Here is a 19197-nt window from a genome sequence, read left to right as displayed (position 1 = left end):
TCTGTTCTGCTCCAGATCTTTTAGCCTCTTTGCCCCAAATAATCATAAGATCCTGAAGACCACCCCTCGACTTAGTGCCTATTGTCTGTCTCATTCCTAACACTAAGCAGCCCCTCAGACATGTGGAGGTGTGCAACACAGAGAGGAAGTGCGTTAGAAAGACTTGACTGATGGAGGAGGTGTGCCAGGGCCAAGTCCAAAAGAGGAGGTGGGACCTTGTCCAAGAGTCAATGGGGAAGGCATTTGGGGCAGAGCTACGAAGAGGAGCAAAAGCCTGGGGAGGGCAAGGGGTGGATATGGGGAGGGTGAGAATGGCCTGCAGCTTGCATTGTTGAAGGAAAGGGACAAGGCAGAGGCGACCACAGATGGAACTGAGACTTGTGGGGTCCAGGGGGATGGGCATAACGGGTGAAGGGGAGTGGGAGGCACAGGCTTCCAGCTCCGGAATGAACGAGTCATGAGGACGACTGGCTGGCATAGGGAATAGAATCAGTGGTATCATCTAGCATTGTATGGTGACCCATGGTAGTCACCCCCATGGGGAGCACAGCACAGCACTTAGGTGTCGTAAGCCTGAGACTAATGCAACTTTGTGTTTCAACTGTACTCAAGTTTTTACAAAATGGGAATAAGCAGGGCTCTGTAAAAACCTTCATGTTCTGCTTTATCGCGTACTAGCAGTTTAACTCCAAGTAAGTGATTAAGCTCTCTATGCGTCAAGTTCCCCCCTCATAAACGGAAGATCATAGTAGTCATCCGCCTGTAAAGTTGTTGCAAGGATCAAGTGGGCTCACATGCGTGGAACACTTACAAGAGCCCAGAGTAAGAACTAGGAACATGCTTGCCAGTCTTACATTATGTTAAGCACATCATCCCATGGGCAGGAGGAGGCTAATACTTCTCTTCTCAGCAAGGGTGAGATAGGGTCAGCTTTGTCCAGAAAGACAAAAGGAGGAGAGGCTGGTGGATCGGGACCTGAGGCCAGACAAGGAGCTGGGAAACCATTTCTTACAACAGCCCAGTGGGCGCTGAGGACAGACCTGACCTGGGGCAGGAGTGGAACAGGGAAGAAGGGTAGAGTTGCCTGCAGCGGGTATACAGTTGGAAAGATTTAGTGCCTCGCTCAGACTGGGTGGAGAGAGACCGCAAGAAGTCCAGAACACGCACCAGATTCCTGGTGTAGGCAGCTGGATGAGTGAGGTACAGAAATTCAAAGAGTCTCTGAGCCCTTCCTATGTATCCTATGTGGCCTAGAGCTGGGCTTGGAAGCAAAGATGCAGAGGAATTGGTCCAGGGACACAGCAAGCCAGCCTGTGGCCAGAGGAGACTTGAAGTTCAGTCTCCCAGGTTATGCACTTTTCCAACATATCCTCATGCAATCCGAGACATGGGTCCTTCCCAGGGATAAGACTTCTGACCCGCACATCACAGCTCTGCACCCTGGAGGAGCCACGGGAAACGCTGCAGCATGGAGGGAGGTGGGGTGGGGAACGCTATGGACTGGCGAGGGCAGTTCATGCCAAAACAAAAATAGCGCCTGACCTCTAGCCCCCCTCCTTCTGGCAAATTTCTCTTATCCCATTCATTCTGATGCAAAAATCTTACATACGCTTTGCCTCTAATTCCCATTTTTATCAGATCTCTACCGTTTGTTTTCTAAATTTCAAAAAGGGTTATAGTTTAAAACTGCTATTGAGGTGACGTAATGAAAAAAAAAATCCTATTGGAATTATGTATTAAAGCAATTTTTCAAGCACTTTTCCCAAATTTCATCTCAAGAAGCTGTTTGGGCTCTTGTTAGTAAGGAGAACCCAACTTCATAAATCTGCGTTGAACGAAGAAGTCAGTGAAAAGCAAAAATCCTGGAACAGTAACCTTCAAGAACCAATGTGTCCCTTCTCACAAGCCCATGGCCCCTCCAACCACCCTCAGCGCAGCAGAAGGAAGAGTTCATCCAACTCCAGGTTCCTAACATCCCTCCACAATCCCGTTAGAGTCACAGAGAGCCTGTGCGTGTTTTTACGTGGCGGAATGCGTAGGGTCCCATGTGAGCACAGCTTTGTTTGAAGAAGGCAGACCGGCTTCTAACAGGAAGCTTCAGCCAAAGGGAAGGTAGCTGGCAACTAGCAACTGGCCGTCAGTCCTTGATAATATTTGTCAGGAAGCTAACTTCCTGTCCTTAATCAGCCCAGTATTTTTTAAAGTGATGAGAATGTCCTGGGCATGGTGGGGGGCAGTGGGGAGGAAGTGACAAAGAACAGTAATCAAAAGCTTTTGCCCATTGTCTCTGCCCTGTCAGCTCCATTTGGCCCCATTTCCTTTCTTTTTTCTTTTTCTTTTTTTTGGCCCAGTTTCAATTTCTGGACACACTGGGGGAGAGTGATGTGGCTGATACAGCAAGGCAAGCCACGGAGAGTTCTGCTCAGTGTTCTGAACTGATACATCACCGCATTTTGAAGACGAGAACTTTGTAAGAATCAAGCACCTAACAAATTCGTTAAGAAAGCACAGGGGAGGAGATTATAAATGACTCAGAAAAATCCTGAAAGGAATCTTACGTATTTCAGATGCGGTATTCACACAACGACACTACTGCCAACAGAAAATAAGTGGCTTTGGAAGGAAGCTATTGTCTTTTTTTAACTGCATGTTCAGAAAGGAAAATCTTAAGAGAGATGACAAGCTAGATGGACAGCTATCATCAGAATTTAGGATCATGATGATCCTGGTGTGATAAAGTGAACAGAGGAATACATCATAACAGTTCTCGTATCTTGAGAGCTTGCTTGTTGTAAGTGCCAGGTCCCTGCCGTGAGAGCTACCTATAGAGGAACATACCTGTCCCACACACTCTAAGAGGAAGTCTCGGGAATGGATGCCGAGTGGTTATGCAAGTCACCCCAGGATCTAAGTGTCCACAGATGCTCGCACTCGTGCTTTCAAGATATACATGAGTACATGAGTAGCTGAAACAAAAGTATGTTCTGATGCAAAAGGAAAAAAAAAAAAAAAGGAGGCACACCTCATATCAACTGAATTGTTTATTCTGGTCTCCCTGTTGCCAGATTTGATGAGATGTTACCTCCCAGAGAAGGAAAATTCTCAGACACTAATTAACCTGGAGAGGTCAAGATGGATGAGTTGCTAGAGCCCTCTTTCAGGTGGGCTCAACTTTCCTTTAGAAACACAAAGGGGCTGAGCCAAGCTTATAGATAATTCCACTTACCATGAAAAAAACAAAAAACAAAAAAAAAAACAAAAATGCAACTCAGGGTATGGGTTTATAGATATTTCGGTCAACCTGGCTCAGGGTTTGAAGTGTAGGTATTTCTCCCCTCACTTTTGGAGGGATTCTCAATGCATAAAAAAGGCCAATAACATGAGTAACCTGCAGTTTGTCTAAATGGTAGGAAAATCCATTTAATCATTGAACATCTTGATGCTAAGTGAAGGCACTTTGTTTTCCTGAAGTACACAGAGAATAAGTAACATAAAAAAGAACTTGGTTTTTAAATGCTTTAGAAAGAAAACCACTCCTCTTTTCCTCCAGGCTGTTGTAATTCCCATCTCAGTAATGCAACTACAGGTAACTGAGCCAGACTGGTTTCTGAAGTATTTTCTTTAGGACCAAGGAAACCTAGGACGTCTTCAGATGAGGGGATGGAACTTGAAGACGGGCTTCCTCGGATTAGGAAAATGACTGGCAGTCTGAGTGCCAGTAGAATCTAATTCAACTTTTGCTGATTCATGGCTCAGTTGTCACTGTCCTAGACTCCAACCCAGCCAAATTAGCAAATTCTACCCTTGTGGAGAAGTTAGGAGGAGAACAGAGAATATTAGAGGTTTCCTCCACCCTACATTTCTTTCTTTCTTTTTTTTTTTTTTAAGATTTTATCTCTTTATTTATTTGACAGAGAGAGACAGCAAGAGCAGGAACACAGGTAGAGGGAGTGGGAGAAGGAAAAGCGGGCTTTCCGCTGAGCAGACCCCTCATTTCTTTACATTTAGTTTTAGTAAACCATTTGGTCTCACAGCCAAGACTAATAGGTGATGATCCCTTGGAGCTCAGAGTATCAGAAATGTGCTGCCCACATCCGTGTGGCCATTTAAAGTTCTTTAAAATTACCATTTATTTTATTTTTTTCAGTGTTCCAAGATTCATTGTTTATGCACCACACCCAGTGCTCCATGCAATACATGCCCTCTTTAATACCCACCCCCAGGCTCACCCATCCCCCCATGCCCCTCCCCTCTAAAAAGTACTGACCTAGGGCTAGTGAGACAAGCAAGTCAGAAGCTTCTGCAAAGCTCTGACATTGTTAAACTGGGTATGAAACCCACCCGAGAGCCGGATGCTCAGAGAATTCTGCACGTCACACCTTGATTTACACCCCATCATGCTACCCAGCCTGGGGTTATACATTACATAACCTGACAGGCTTATCCAATGAGTCATGAACACTCACCACAGAGAAAGGCCAGCAATTTTAAAAACACCCCAAAGTTGAGCCTCATATTTCCAAAAAGAGATTGAAAAGCCAAAATGAAACAAAGCCTAGTGATTTCCTCTCTCTTGTGTCATTCTTGAGCTCGGGGGTCTCTCTCGATACTTGGTGAGTGTCTTGATACTTGACTGATTCTTTGGAAGCCTCATCACTGATGGACCTCGGTCAGGACTCCCAGGCCTCTTACGGTCCCAGAGTTCCATAAGGTCATCTTAAACCATGACAACAAACACCACATCTCAACTAAAAAATTTGAACACCCTGGGACAGCTGCAAGCTGTCCTTTCCCAAGCCAAGGGGATGTCCCACCAGGTGAGCCCCATTGTCTGCTGAAATGTGCACATGGGAACAAAAAGGGAATAAAGGAGAGAACATGTCCTGTGTTTCACTTTACCAGGATATCAGTTCACTTGCTCCGAGTCCGCAGTTCACAAAGCCATAAACTTGTTTTCACCACAGAGCAACTTCTCCACATTGTTCGCATTTTGGGTGGTGGTGAATGAAATACTTACACCTTCTTGCAAAAATTAGAATTTCCTATGGTGACATCTCCAGCACTGTCCTTCTCAAAACTCCCTTCTTCCTTTTCATCCTTAAAATCTCTTGATCCCCTCCCCCTCCTTTATTTTTGAAAAATGTATTATGAAAATCTTAAACATACCCAAGTAGAGAATAATCTATCATGTAATTTAGGCAGTCAGCATAGGGCCCATCTTGTTTTATCTACGCTCACACCCTCTTCTTCATTCTCCCACACTAAATTATTTTAAAGCAAACCCCAAATCTTATCATCGCATTTGTAAATATTTTATTTATGAACTCTCAAAGATGCAGATCTTTTAGAAATAATGTTTTTATTTACAGACAAAAAACAGGCTGAATGTATCACACGCACCAATAAGAAGAAGAAAACATAACGAAGCAAGACTGGAGAGATTTAGAAACTCTGTGAAGTCCTGAATCAGGCAAGAGTTAGTTCACCTCAAACCTGCATCTTCTGCTGCTTCAGGCTTTGCTGTACAGGCTTTCCAGCTGTACTCTGTGACCTCTCTGGCAGCCTGTCTCTCCCATGGAGTTGCTCTGCAGAGTAAGCCTTTGGACTCAGATTTAAGGAGAAAGCTCCACGGGTACATAATCTGTCTAAAGCCCTCGAGAAAGGTCTCATGGTAGACCCAGAATCTTGGCCAGATGGGTTTCTGTTCCTATGGCCTTCCCTGACACCTTCATTCCAGGGTCCTGACATTCCTCAAGGATTGGGGCCCCAAGTTCTCAGGGAAATAGCCACTGACTAAGAAAAAAAAAAAAAAAAAAAAAAGAGAGAGAGAGAAAAGAAAAAAGGAACTAGCCATAATATCATTATCATAGCTGGAAAGTATTCACAGTACATCTTTCACACAGCTAAGCAGGGAGAGTTCAATCCATTTCCCCTTTGATCCAAGCATCCTGGACTCTCAGATGCGGGACTGAGCCTGGAGAGAGACAGGCCTTGCTTCCAAGAGCAGTCTCCCGACAGACACACAAATAGGTCAAAAACCTCACCAAATGGGGAACCTGCGTGGCTCAGTCGTTAAGCCTTCAGCTCAGGTCACAATTCCAGGGTCCTGGGATTGAGCCCTCCATCGGGCTCCCTGCTCAGTGGGAAGCCTGCTTCTCGCTCTCCCACTCCCCCTGCTTGTGTTCACTCTCCAGCTGTCTCTCTCTCCGTCAAATAATAAATAAAATCTTTTTTTTTAAGTTTTTTTAAAAATTTATTTATTTGACAGAGAGAGATCACAAGTAGGCAGAGAGGCAGGCAGAGAGAGAGAGGAGGAAGCAGGCTCCCTGCCAAGCAGAGAGCCCGATGCAGGACTCGATCCCAGGATCCTGAGATCATGACCTGAGCTGAAGGCAGAGGCCTAACCCATTGCGCCACCCAGGTGCCCCAAATAATAAAATCTTAAAAAAAAAAAAAAAAAAAGGACCTCACCAAATGAAGTTCGCAGCTTCCCCTTCCCCTCAGTCTGAGTCCCATGCCCTCCACATTTTTTGCCACTATATCCCCAACAGCTTCCCAAGGATTTTGTGGCAGCTTCCAAGGGCCACAGCTCTGGAACTCCTTGTCTGTGAGGCATGCCTCCCAACAATCCATTCATTTTGTCCCCACATTTCTTTTCCATCAATAGATCCCATGTTATGGAGCCCGATGATTTACTGTTTGACTCGCTCCAAGGTCATTAACCGTGTCAGTTTATAGTCCAACAAAGGGGGGTGAGATATGGGACAGCCTCTCTAGTCTGGACTGATTTCCAAAAAGTCGGGTGAACACGAGTTCCCCGCTGAGCCCTCAGGCCTACCCCCAACCCCCGCACCCCACGTGATGGGTCTGCTTCCCTGGAGGGAAGTCCTGGCCCCCTGTCAAGGCTGTAGACTGGGGTGTTAAGGGAGGTAAAGGCGGAGTTGGGGGGAGGGGAGGGGAAGATTCCTGCTGCCAGAGATCCTGTGTGCTGGGGCTCCTGAAAGGAGCGCGCCAGGTCTAAACCATGGTCTTGCACCTGACACATGGGAGCCTTCCCACCAGAGCGGCTGCCTCACCGTCTTGAGATTCCCAAGAGAGCCTCACCACCTTTTGTCCTCTGCTGAGTCCAGACCCAAACTTGCTCTCAGCCTGCAGCTGGGCTCGGGGCTTGAGGTCCCCCCAATAAATGACTTTCCCCACTGTCACTATGTCCTCCTTTGCAACAGGATACAGACGCAGCCGAGGCCTTGCCTCCTCTGACCTCCTGCCACCCCACTGCACCCTGCTCCCAGGCAGAGGCACCTAGAACAGGATCAGGCTCTCTACAGATTACTGTTAAATGTCCAGGAATTCTGTCAGCCGGCTGTTGAACATTGACACTACTAAAAATTACATTACATAAATTTATGATTTAAAAGATTATAGTACAAACAGCTAATAAATACTGAAAACATTATATATCTTAGTTGATTTACTACATTTTACTATTATTGTGCTTCTAAGGTTATTTACAGCAAACCTGTCTCTATGGTGAAAATACAACAGAAATGGTGCCTGGCAGCCTAGTGACCCCCAAGTTTGGGGACTTCACACGGAGGCCCGAAATCACATTGCTGGGGAGAATTTACACGACAAAAATTGACACGCGAGAAGAAGAAAGGCTTATAGTCTCTCGAGAGCAGAAAGTTAAACACTTACCAGCACACCCCTGTCTGACTGATCTCCAGGATTTTAGACTCCCGGGGACATCCTCAGCCCAGCTTGTGGAAAGCGAACTGTATACTAAATTTAAAGAGAGCAAGGGGCATAGTAATACCACGGCGAAGGGAACCCAGGAGTGCTTTAATCCTAACTATCTCCAGTTTGGGCCAACCTTCCCTGTGAGGCTCACCGGACCGACCCACTGACCGCATGCCCTCGGATACTGATGTCCCGCTTCAGTGTTCTGGGCTGGACACGTGCCGGGACCTGCTGGCGGAGGCCTCTCTCCACAGCCGCTTCAGGGCTCACCTCCCGCTGCCCTGCTCCTCGCCCTTCTGTCTTTCTTCTCCGCACACACAGTTCTGGCCATCTCAAACTTCGTTCATTCCTCAAATACCCTATGCCAGGGGTTTGCAAACTCGGAAGCCTGCAAGGACCGTGTGGTAGCAGCTTGGTGCCAGGCTCTGAGGAGGGCATGCTGTTCCCTGCCCTCCTCCCCTCTGCCTGCGCCGTGGAGGGAGAAGGCCCTGCAGTGATCTTATTTGCCAAGAGAAATCAGGACTCTGGATCTTTGTGAAAGAAGAATTTCTCTCCTTTGAAGGTAGAAAGTACTAGAAATTTCCAGAAATTGTAACTACGTGAGGTGGATATGCTCACCTCCCTTACCCTGGCTATCATTGTACAGCATAGACGCATTACCAAATCAGTACACTGCGTGTGTGACACACACTGTGTGTGTTGATCGTTTCTCCATAAAGCTGGAGGAAAAGGAGGTAAATAAAACACATTGCATTTCTCAACTCCTGGGAAATCCACCCCCCCCCCTTATTTTCGTGCGTATTCCGGGCTAAACCAGCGGACAGTGACAGGTGTTGTACTCAGAGGCCACCAATGCGAGGCCCCCCAGCCTCTCAGCCCACCTAGTTTCAACACATTCATGCAACTTGACAGCAACCCTCATTAAACATGAGGGGTCCCTTACACCTCAGGCTTTTGAGAAAGCCTCGGGCACAACCCAGAAAACTCAAATGTGGGGATGGTTCTCCCCCAGGGCAACTTTAGCCAACAGATGAAAGGAGTTGGTGAATCCAAGTCCCTGCATTCCTGCTCTCTGGTGGGACAATTCTGAGGCACCTCTAAATGACTCCTCAGGGACACCCACGGGGTTGAACTCCAGGTGGCCACAAGGCTAACAGGCTCACCTGCACACCGTTCAGTGGTCAACTTTGAGTTCTCATTCCCCGCTCTGGAGTCACCCCAAGCAAGCTTCCTGTGCGTACCCAAGTGCTTGTCTCGGTTGGCTTTCGGGGAAACCAAACCGTCCACGTGGATGGATGCTCTCACTGCGGGTTTTCGCACATGCTGTCCCCTTGTCGTGAACACTCCTGAACCGCTCTGCAAGAATCTGTTCAAGATCAGATCCTCTGGAAGTCGTCTCCGACCCTCCTCTCTTCCAATGCTGTGCGATCCCACTGCGCCATTTCCCTAAGCACATCACTCCCGCACGTGCAAACTCTTATGAAGCTACAATACAAAGAAACTTACACTCTCTTTTAAGTTTTAAGGACATGTCCATTGGATCCTAAGGCCCCATCCCCATTCCTGTTTTACAGGCGCGGAAAGGGAAGCTCAGGAAACCAAACGTAGGCTGGACGTGAACTCACGGGACACCTTCCAGGATGCTGACTCCTTTAAACCTGAGGTTCGGTGCCTAACATTGCAGTGACTAATGGGAGGAGCTGAGGACTTGCAGCAGCGGCTCCCCAGCACCCCCAGCAAAGCAAACCTCAGGGGAGGGGAGAGAGGAAGGTAGCTCAACTAGGCTGAACTTCCATTTCAGGAGTTGCCTTTTAAAGGAATATTTAGAGAGCACAGAGATCCACAGAAGATGTAAGTCGCAAGTTTTTTGTTGTTTTAAATTTCAAACCTTAGATTTTTTTTGTCTCTAGATGTTCAATCTGGGTCTATTTTATATTTTACGTTTTTCTCATCATGCTCACACCTTCTTCTGCCTTCTTGAACACATGGAGGAAGTTTTCACATCGCTGTCTACTAATTCTGTCATCCATTTCACTTGAGTCTGCCTTTTCCTTTTTAAGAAGAAAAAAATTGGGGGGCTGCCTGGGTGGCTCGGTAGGTTGGGCGTCTGCCATTGGCTTGGGTCGTGGTTTCGGGGTGCTGGGATGGAGCCCTGCATGGGGTTCCCAGCTCAGCAGCGAGTCTGTTTCTCCCTCTCCCTTTGCCCCTCCCCCCGCTCTTAAGTGTGCTCTTTCTCTCCAATAAATGGAGAAAATCTTTAAAAAAATTTTTTTTTAATTTAAAAAAAAATTAAAAATCTTTAAAAAAACTTTTTTTAAATTTAAAAAAAAAAATAAAAATCTTTAAAAAAAATTTAAGTAATCTGGGGATAATTAGTAATCTTAAAGTTGCACTAAATCATGCATAGAGTATCAGAAAATACAATCTTCAGAAAAAGCTCTCAATCTATTTAGTTCAATAGCATTCATTGTAATATGGAATTAGGGATGATATCAGAAGTTTGAGGGTCAGGAATCCAATCTCTCATGTTGTAATAAAAATTAGACACAAAACCTTAAAAATCAGACATGAAAAATTAGACACACACTGCCTTCTTCCTCTATTTCTAGAGAATGTTACAAAGTTTAGGTCTGGCTTAGATATTAATGACTGAATACAACTGTATTTCCATGCGTTTTTAACTTAAATAAACATTAAAACAAAGTCCCTGGGAGCACCTGGGTGGCTCAGTTGGTTAAAGCGTCTGCCTTTGGCCTGGGTCATGATCTCAGGGTCCTAGGATCGAACATGCTCAGAAGGGAGCCTGATGTTCCCCCTCTCTTCCCCCTCTCTCTCCCTCTGCCCCTGCTTGTGCTCTCTTGCTCTCTCTCAAATAAACAAATAAAACCTTCAAAAGAAAAAAAAAGACCCAGATTTACATAGAGTTTTATTTACATAAACACAAAATTTCCATTAACAGTTTCGATTTTAGATAGACTTGGTGGACACACTGCCTCTAAAAGGTATTAAAAGAAGAAAAGAAGTACACAGGTAGTGTAGACTTTACTTGTTGTTAAAGCACTTTGTTTCAATCTTGTTTTCAGCACACTTTACCTGAAATTAAAATGGCTATCCCCACTATACAGGTTAGAACACTGAGGCTGGCCAAAGGGGCCAAGACTTGAATTCAGAGATCCTGGGCCATTACTTGGGCCACATTTTCCACTAAAACCTAGTAGCTGTCAAGAGTAGAGAGGCCTTGATCAAAAGCCAAACTAAAATCTTTCATTAACTCGGAGTGAACATGGAATCTGGCTGAAGCCGGAGTGAGGTCAAGGGTCATTCAAAGTCCATTTAATGCTTTTATAGAGAAAAGGGCCTAGATTCAACATCTGCCCCCATGAATCTGTATCACAACCAGGTTCTTGAAGACGATGCTCCAAAGACGGGATCCGGCTCAGTCCCATGCTCCTGCCCACTGAATGCTAGGGGCTTACGAAGGTAGAGCTGACCGATGATACAGCCCCCAAACGTGCATAACACGTCTCCCCAAATACCCATTGTGTTTCTTCCCAAATGAACACACGTGGGAGGAGTGTGTACCTTCCCGTGTGAAGGGCTGCAATGGAGGCTTCCATCTCCAGGTTTCTCATTTTAGCAAGGCAGATAACCTGTCTCACAGGGAAGGAACTGGATTTCCAGATGGACTAAGGAACCAGCTCATTTAAAGATCTGGCGCACAAATCTGGAAGTGATTCTGGAGCCATGCTTCCTACAAAGGAGGGGGAAACCACAGAGATGGGCATCAAGAGTAAGCCCACAAATATCGTGGAGGTCAGACCCAAAGCCCAAGTATGTGTGTGCACGAGTGTGTGTATGCACATGTGTGTAAACACGCACACTTGTTTATATATATTTTGGGGAATGTCAGTTTTCATAATCTCCTAGGTTTATGGTTTTAAATTGAAATACAACACGGACTTGGAACAGTGCACAAATTATAAACATACGGCTCAGTGACTTTTCTCAAAAATTCAATACATCCGGCACCCTGTGTGTGAGACAGAACAGTCCTAGCCCCTTCTGCTACGTTTACTTTCTAAGTCCTTACGTTTACTTTCTAAGGCAGCCTTTACGATTAGAATCAAAGTCAGATGTCCATCAGGAGCAACAGGGAAACAATGTTCAATTTTCTGACCCAAAGACCAGAAAGAGAGAGGTTTTAAGGCTCAAGAGGTGCATTTTAAAAAATTATCTTTATTTAGGTTTCTGATTCAGCACATGTATCAAAGACTAATCAACATAAAGGAAATAAGACATTAATTGGAAGTCTTACATCTCTCTAAACTCTGACCAAGAATGTCAAGATTGCCACTATTACCAGAATTCCAACCTAGTCAAGTTGTAAACAAGCTACCATGAACATACAGTGTGCACGGAGATGCAGAGGCAAAGACATGCTAGCACTTGGCTCTCCTCTCTTCCTTGTTGATGTCTTTCCACTTGACAGTCCACTTTTGCTTTCCATGCTGAGTTCCAAATAAAGTCCAACGGCTCAGGGTCGACCTGATCCAAACCTCTTCCAGAGGAATGCATTCTTTTAAACTGATGTGCCTGCAACTTTGTTTTTGCCAAGATGAAGTTCAGATCCAGATGTACGCTACAATCTCGATGACGGTGCAGACCAAGTCAAGAAGTGAAGTTGAGCAGTAACCCGAGTTAAGGCATGAATGCACACATACACGCACACACACGGCGCCCACGCGATCCTGAACATAGGCTTCCTCCCACTGCCTTTTGAGAGGCACCCGGGGCCTGGCCGTTAACCAGGATGCCAAGCATTCTGGAAAATGCTCCCCATAGTGTCATGCTAACAGCTGTGTGTGTGTGTTTAAGAAAAAGGTAGAAAAGAGAAAACAAGAAACCAGAAATGAAAAACCTAAAAACCCCTTAATCTCACAATGGCTCTCGAGCATGGAACTCGCGTAGCAGCGTCAATGGCTGGCTCTTTAATAAATTTGGAAATCAAAGGTTGTTTTTACTATGTATTTCTTTGGTAGTTACCACTACAAAGTTTTCCGTGTTGGTTACCTATAAGACAAGTACTAGACAGAAGATCAAGTTACATAGAAACGATTCTTCCGTACTGGTAAGATAAAAAGACTGCGCTCTCGAAGCACAAGTTACTACGCTTTTTCTTGCCTTATTGGGCTTCCTCTATAAGCAAGGCTTCGTGCAGGAGAAGTTCATGTCTACCTAACAGAGGGCGATACATAGTCTATTTTCCTACAATTGAACAGTTAACAAAAATTCACATTATCAATGATCTCTGGTCAAATCAGTTAGAAGCCAATTACCAAGGGACAGCAGCACTCGGTGCCAAAGCCACATTCTGGTCACACACTTGTCCCATGGTTGTGCTCAGTATCTCAGGAGCTCAGAATTTAAAACTCCTTTCAATTAACAAGGAGCAAGTTAAATTAAATCTTCCAATACTTCCACCATCTGCCAAATTTCTAGAATTCTGTCCAGAATGCCAGCACGCTTGATGAGAGAAAGCAGTTCAGAGCCCAGAGGTGTCAGGTATTAGAGAAGTTAATTTGGTTTCATATAAAAGGCATGGTAATCTGGCAACAGAGTACTTATCCTATTAGCAGCACAGTGGTAGCCAAGGGTCTCTGTCCACAAGACAGGGAAAGGAAGCTCCTAGAAGCTCCTGGTGCGCCCGCCTGCCCTCGGGCCAGGTCCTGACTGGACAGAGGCCTTCAGGGAATCACTCCAGGGTGCCCCTGGGCACGTGGGCCACAGGAATGGCAGGAACCATATTCAGCCCCCACCGAGAAGCACCCATGGTAAGTCAGCTTCCCATGGGTGAGGGGACTCCTGCCTCCACGGGCTGGGGGTCTGAATCTGATGGGTCCCTGGCACGTGTACTGCCCGTGCGTTGACGGATGGCACCCGGGGTCAGAAACCACTTGAGAAGAACCTGAAACAGCATAGATTCTAAAGAGTAGTGTTTGTTCTATCAATTCTGAAGGTCTGCAGGGAGAGGCAACTCATTTATGTTGACAAAGTGCTGTCTGAAGGAGCTGTGTTTTATTTTGAAATGAAATGACGAGTCTGGGGGAACCAGCACTCCATTTCTGCAAAGTCTGAAAGTCAAGAACCTGTTTCTAGAAGGCATTTGTCAGCAACGGTTTGCTCACGCCAAGTGCTTTTCCATTCACCATACGGCAATGTCGCGACTTTTGTGCTTTCGGGAGGTAACACTATTGGCAGGAAGCGAAGGGAAGCTTGTTACATTACGGACATTCTCTGCTGCGTGCGAGCCACTATCCGACAGCACTGAATTCTATCAGCTCGCGAAAGAGTCTTGTAAACATAGACCGTACTTCTCCTATGAAAAAAACCAAGAACTGTACCATGAAGGCAAAATGGGTTTGCCTCCTCTCAGAATTCCTCGGAATGGCAATGTACCAGGAGGGGCAACGGGCTGTTGGTGAGGTCCCTGGGTTTGCCAGGACCCCGTCTGATCAAATTAAAAACCTAAAGCCTCGATAACGAAAGGCCAAACTTCTTCCTCTTATTTGAGAACTGTACTATGATTATGTATATCACATACAGAGTATAAATAAAATTTAGATCGACCAATTGGGGAGTTAGGGGTGGAAGCAGGAAGAGGTGAAAAATCCTATTGTTGCTTTTACTCTCAAGTTCTTAAAATGCTAGTCAAACACTATTTTCCGACAAGACTTGCTTCATTCTGTAATTTTTAAATATGCATTCGAAGGCAAAGACGGAAGTTTCTATACTGTACACTATCAAATATCTACAATGTCACGGTTCCTTATTTTTAGGAGTGTGTTCAATAAAGAGCTAGCTATTAGAGATGGGTGTCACAAAACATGGACTCTTAAAAATTACTGATAAATTAATTTTCAGTTCTCTGATTATATCCAACAGATACACATTCTCATCATAAAATATACATTCTCTAGTAAGTTATTTTCGTCCACAGCATATATAAATATGCAAACACAGGTGGTAAAAATCACTCTACTACCAAAGTACAAAACAGTTACTGCTGAAAAGCAAAAATAAAGATGTTGCAAGTATTAAGAAAAGAGTGACTCACAGTGTTCCACTTCCAAGTGAAACCAAACGATTTATTTGTGCTAAATGAATGGAAATGATGTATTCAGAGTATACGTGTTTGTACACCGCACTTGCTGATACTGGGCAGCACGAGTGCTCGGGCTAAGGGGCTCCTTTCCGCTCACCTCTGGTCTTTTCTGCCAAGCAATAAAGGATTCTGTGGCCATTAGGCCATGATATTCCTATAATGTTCATTTCAAATAGTACTTTCTAATAGTATTTTGCACCTTTAAAATATTTGTTCAAACTCTATCTTGGGGGAACATGAAGAATGGAAAGGGGAAAACAGCTGTTTTTGTTACAATCACGTTGCTTTCTGCAGCAGATATCAAAGAGTGTGTTCTAATCCACCATCAAAACCACTGGTGGGCAGGACAACATTTACTGACTCGTGTTGGAGAGCCCATCTGGGTAGGTTAACACTAAAGATAAGGAAGGAATCACACCTTAATATACACTAATTAACCATCCCACGTGTATGTGGAAAAGGTACAGCCATGTGACCCATTACTTTTAGTCTGTTTCACAAGAGACATGGATGTTGACAGATACTGAAAGTAACCTATAAAAAGTGTATCTATAGAAAGCTCTATTAAAGAGTATATTGTCTTGGGCACTGACGCATCTAACTTTCCATTCTACACCGAAAGCTAGACTTTCAAAGGTCTGAATTGTAGTGCTGAATTATTGGTATGTTTGGTAAACACCATTATAATGGGGACGGGGAGGAGAGGTAACAGCTCAGTAATTTTCTGCAAATTCATGAAAAAAAAAATATAAAAAAGATATCCCTTTTTATTTTACAAACCTAAAAGCCAGGAAAATGAAGCTCTGGGGCCAAGCAAAAATTGCACACTGCTGCTGAATTACCAAATATTGAATAGCAAATGTTCCAGCCAGGGAATGGACGTACATGTAGATTCAAGTAAAACACTGATGGAAAAAGTCGTTTAGTGTTGTAGACCCACAACACTGGCTGCGCTTCCGACAAACACAACACAATTAATAGTGAAGCCTAGATAACCTCAGTGCAAATCAGTCAGATCCAAAAATGCCAGGGGAGGAAGCCTTTGGCGTTGAGTAGACGGCTCCGCTGTACGAGTCCCAACATGAGATGCGGACTAAGCACATGCATTAAGGCTGGGACGAGGGGTGCACTGGGTGTTGCGAAGGGGCGGGCTGCGAGGTGGCTGCTGAAGGGGCCGCGGGCTGCATGGGGGGCGGAGGTGGAGGCGGAGGGGGCTGGACCGGGGTCTGTGTGTTGGGAGACGGAGGCGGCGTGGGCCGCTTGAATTTGTCAGGACTGTTGCTTCTCCGTGGTGAAGGCCTCTGTAGATGGGACAGAAGAGCAGGTCAGTCTGGGTCCTGAAGGCTCATTTCTAACAGCCTGATTAGCCGGGGGCGGTGAGAAAGGGGAGCGACAGAGACAAGAAACTAGCGAGCTCCTTGTCTACCCCTATTGGTTTCTGAACTACTAATGAAAACTTCCACAAGGTGGAGTTTGCACCTACACCTTTGAAAAAGCCATGCAAGATTACCCCGAAACGTGCACTGACCAAACTAGTGGACTTGGCCCTTCGATGGGACAGTCCTAGAATTAAGAAATAGCTGTCTCATCCTCCACTCTAATCTTTTCTGTCCACTGTATGTCCCGAGGTTCCTTCCACCCCTCAGGTAAGTTGTCAACATCCTGAAAGATGTAGCTCAACCAAACGTGTCTTTTACATAAAATCCAGCAAACCAACAAAACCCAGAATCCGGATACCTCCTGCTTTCGTAGAGTAAGAGGCTTCTTTTAAGGATTCTGTTATCAGAAATACCCTCACTTCTCTCCTGTTCTCAAACCCCTGTTAGCTACATTTCTAACTGTTCTATTAGTCAACCTACTAACCAGCTCTAAAGAAAAAACTCCCGAGTGAAGTCTGAACCAAACACACTTAAGGCTCCTTCTAATTCCAGGAGAGAAAATTTGGAGTGAAACCAGAAATAAGGCTAGTTTCAAGAAGAATACTGAGGATCAGTGAACTGTGAAGATGCGGACAATAAATATTTTAGACATTGTGGCAACCAGCAATGATTCGTTATGGCAAAGAGCTGGCTGGGGTTTAATTAAGGCACTGGCCAGAGTTCAAATTACATTTCACAAAGCGTCATTTTTCACAGAAAGTGAAGCTGAAGTTTTGTCTCCTGGGAAGGATTTTAGTTTCCAAACCAGAATTTGGTATCAAATTGATGGAAGTCTCTATAGTTTGAAGGTGAACTAATGGTGGGAGGGAGAAGAAAGGGCAAGGTCTAAGGGCATCACCCCTGGTCTCTTGAGGAGGAGCTGCTGCCACCACCAACAGAGTCAAGTGTGGCTTCCTCCCCTCTGGATACTTACTGTGATGCCATGGGATGCTCCCATATGCTGCACATGAAGACCCGGGGAATTGTAGTAAGACATTCCGGCTCTAGTCAGTGAAGTTGGTGGCGTGAAACCAACTGTGTGACTTGCGTATGATAGACCTGAAATATAACCATGACAAGTATGATGTCAAACTCCATTCTCTGGTGTCTCCAACCATCCAGAAGACTTTAAAATGCAGAACTTCTCAGTCACCATCAAAAATGAACACTGATAAGACTGGTGAGCTCACCAAATGGTCTCCTGGATAAAAGGGGATGTAAAAGTCAAGTCCTAGAACAGAACAGAGAGCCCAGAAATAGGTCCACACATAAACAGTCAAGCAATCAAGTAATCAACAAAGGTGCCAAGAATACATAATGGGGAAAGGGCAGCCTCTTCAACAAATAGTACTGAGAAAAGTGGATATCCACATGCAAAAGAATGTGGACCCCTGTCTTATACCCTATACAGAATCAACTCAAATGGATTAAAGACTCTAAGACCTACAACTATAAGCTCTTAGAAGAAAACACAGAGGAAAAGTTTCATGACATTGGTCTTAGCAATGATTTTTCAGATGTGACACCAAATGCACAGTCACAAAAGCAGAAAATAGACAAATGGAACTCTGTCAAACTCAAAAGCTTCCATAGCAAGGGAAATAATCAACAAAAACATAACCCAGGGAATATGAAAAAATATTTACAAACCATACATCAGATAAGGGATTAGTATTCAAAATATATAAGGAACTCCTCCTACAGTTCAGTAACAAATAAATAACCCAATTAAAAAGTGGGCAAAGGACTTGAACAGACATCTCTCCAAAGACCTACAAATAGTCAACAGGAGTAAGAAAAGATGCTCAACATCATGCAACATAATCCAAAATAGACAAGATGTATAAACCACCTAAATTGAACTCAACACCCAAAAAACCCCCCAAAAAATCCAAAAAAGGGCAGAAGACATGAACAGACATTTTTCCAAAGAAGACATACAAATGGGGTGCCTGGTGGCTCAGTGGGTTAAAGCCTCTGCCTTCGGCTCAGGTCATGGTCCCAGGGTCCTGGGATCGAGGCCCGCATTGGGCTCTCTGCTCAGCAGGGAGCCTGCTTCCTCCTCTCTCTCTACTTGTGATCTGTCAAATAAATAAATAAAATCTTAAAAAAAAAAAAAAAAAGACATACAAATGGCCAGCAGACACATGAAAAAAAGCTCAACATCACTTGGAATCAGGGAGATAAAAATCAAAACTACAATGAGATACCACCCCACACTGGTCAGAATGGCTAAAACTGACAACTCAGGAAACAATGGACGTTGGCGAGAATATGGAGAAAGGAGAACCCTCTAACACTGTTCCTGGGAATGCAAACTGGGAATGTACTCTGGAAAACAGTATGGAGGTTCCTCAAGAAGTTAAAAATAGAGCTACATTACGACCCAGCAACCACACTACCAGGTATTTATCCAACAGATACAAACATGGTGATTTGAAGGCGCACAGGCACCCAAATGCTCATAACACCATTATCAACAGTAGTCCAACTATGGAAAGAGCCCAGATGTCCATCAACAAATGAACAGATAAAAAGATGTGGTACACACACATACACACAAATATTACTAAGCCATCAAAAAGAATGAAATCTTGCCTTTTGCAACAATATGGATGGAACTAGAGGTTATCATGCTAAGTGAAATAAATCAGTCCACAAAAGACAAATAACCATGATTTCATGCATATGTGGAATATGAGAAACAAAACAGATGAACATAGGGGAAGGGAAGGAAAAATAAGACAAAAACAGAGAGGGAGACAAACCATAAGAGACTCTAACTATAGGAAACAAATTGAGGGCTGCTGGAGAAGAGGTGAGTGGGGGGATGGGAAAACAGGGATTAAGGAGGGCACTTGAAGTAATGAGCACAGT

The 19197-nt window shown here is 44.7% G+C and overlaps 1 protein-coding gene across 1 annotated transcript in view; it reads right to left on the bottom strand.

Moving 5' to 3' along the window:
• Positions 1-11956: 11956 nt before the first annotated feature.
• CCDC6 (coiled-coil domain containing 6) overlaps positions 11957-19197 on the bottom strand; it is a 105799-nt gene continuing 98558 nt past the window's right edge. The window contains exons 8-9 of the mRNA XM_032842516.1: positions 17255-17379; positions 11957-16203 (exon numbers count right to left, since the gene is read on the bottom strand). Of these exons, the coding sequence (XP_032698407.1) occupies positions 16009-16203; positions 17255-17379 (320 nt within the window). The 3' untranslated portion in view covers positions 11957-16008. The remainder of the gene's footprint in view (positions 16204-17254; positions 17380-19197) is intronic.

Source organism: Lontra canadensis, unplaced genomic scaffold (genome assembly GCF_010015895.1).
Source record: "Lontra canadensis isolate GAN:19392208 unplaced genomic scaffold, GSC_riverotter_1.0 scaffold3, whole genome shotgun sequence".
NCBI lineage: Eukaryota > Metazoa > Chordata > Mammalia > Carnivora > Mustelidae > Lontra > Lontra canadensis.
The sequence above is the reverse complement of the archived record's forward strand: the minus strand, read 5'-3'. Positions and strand labels throughout refer to the sequence as shown.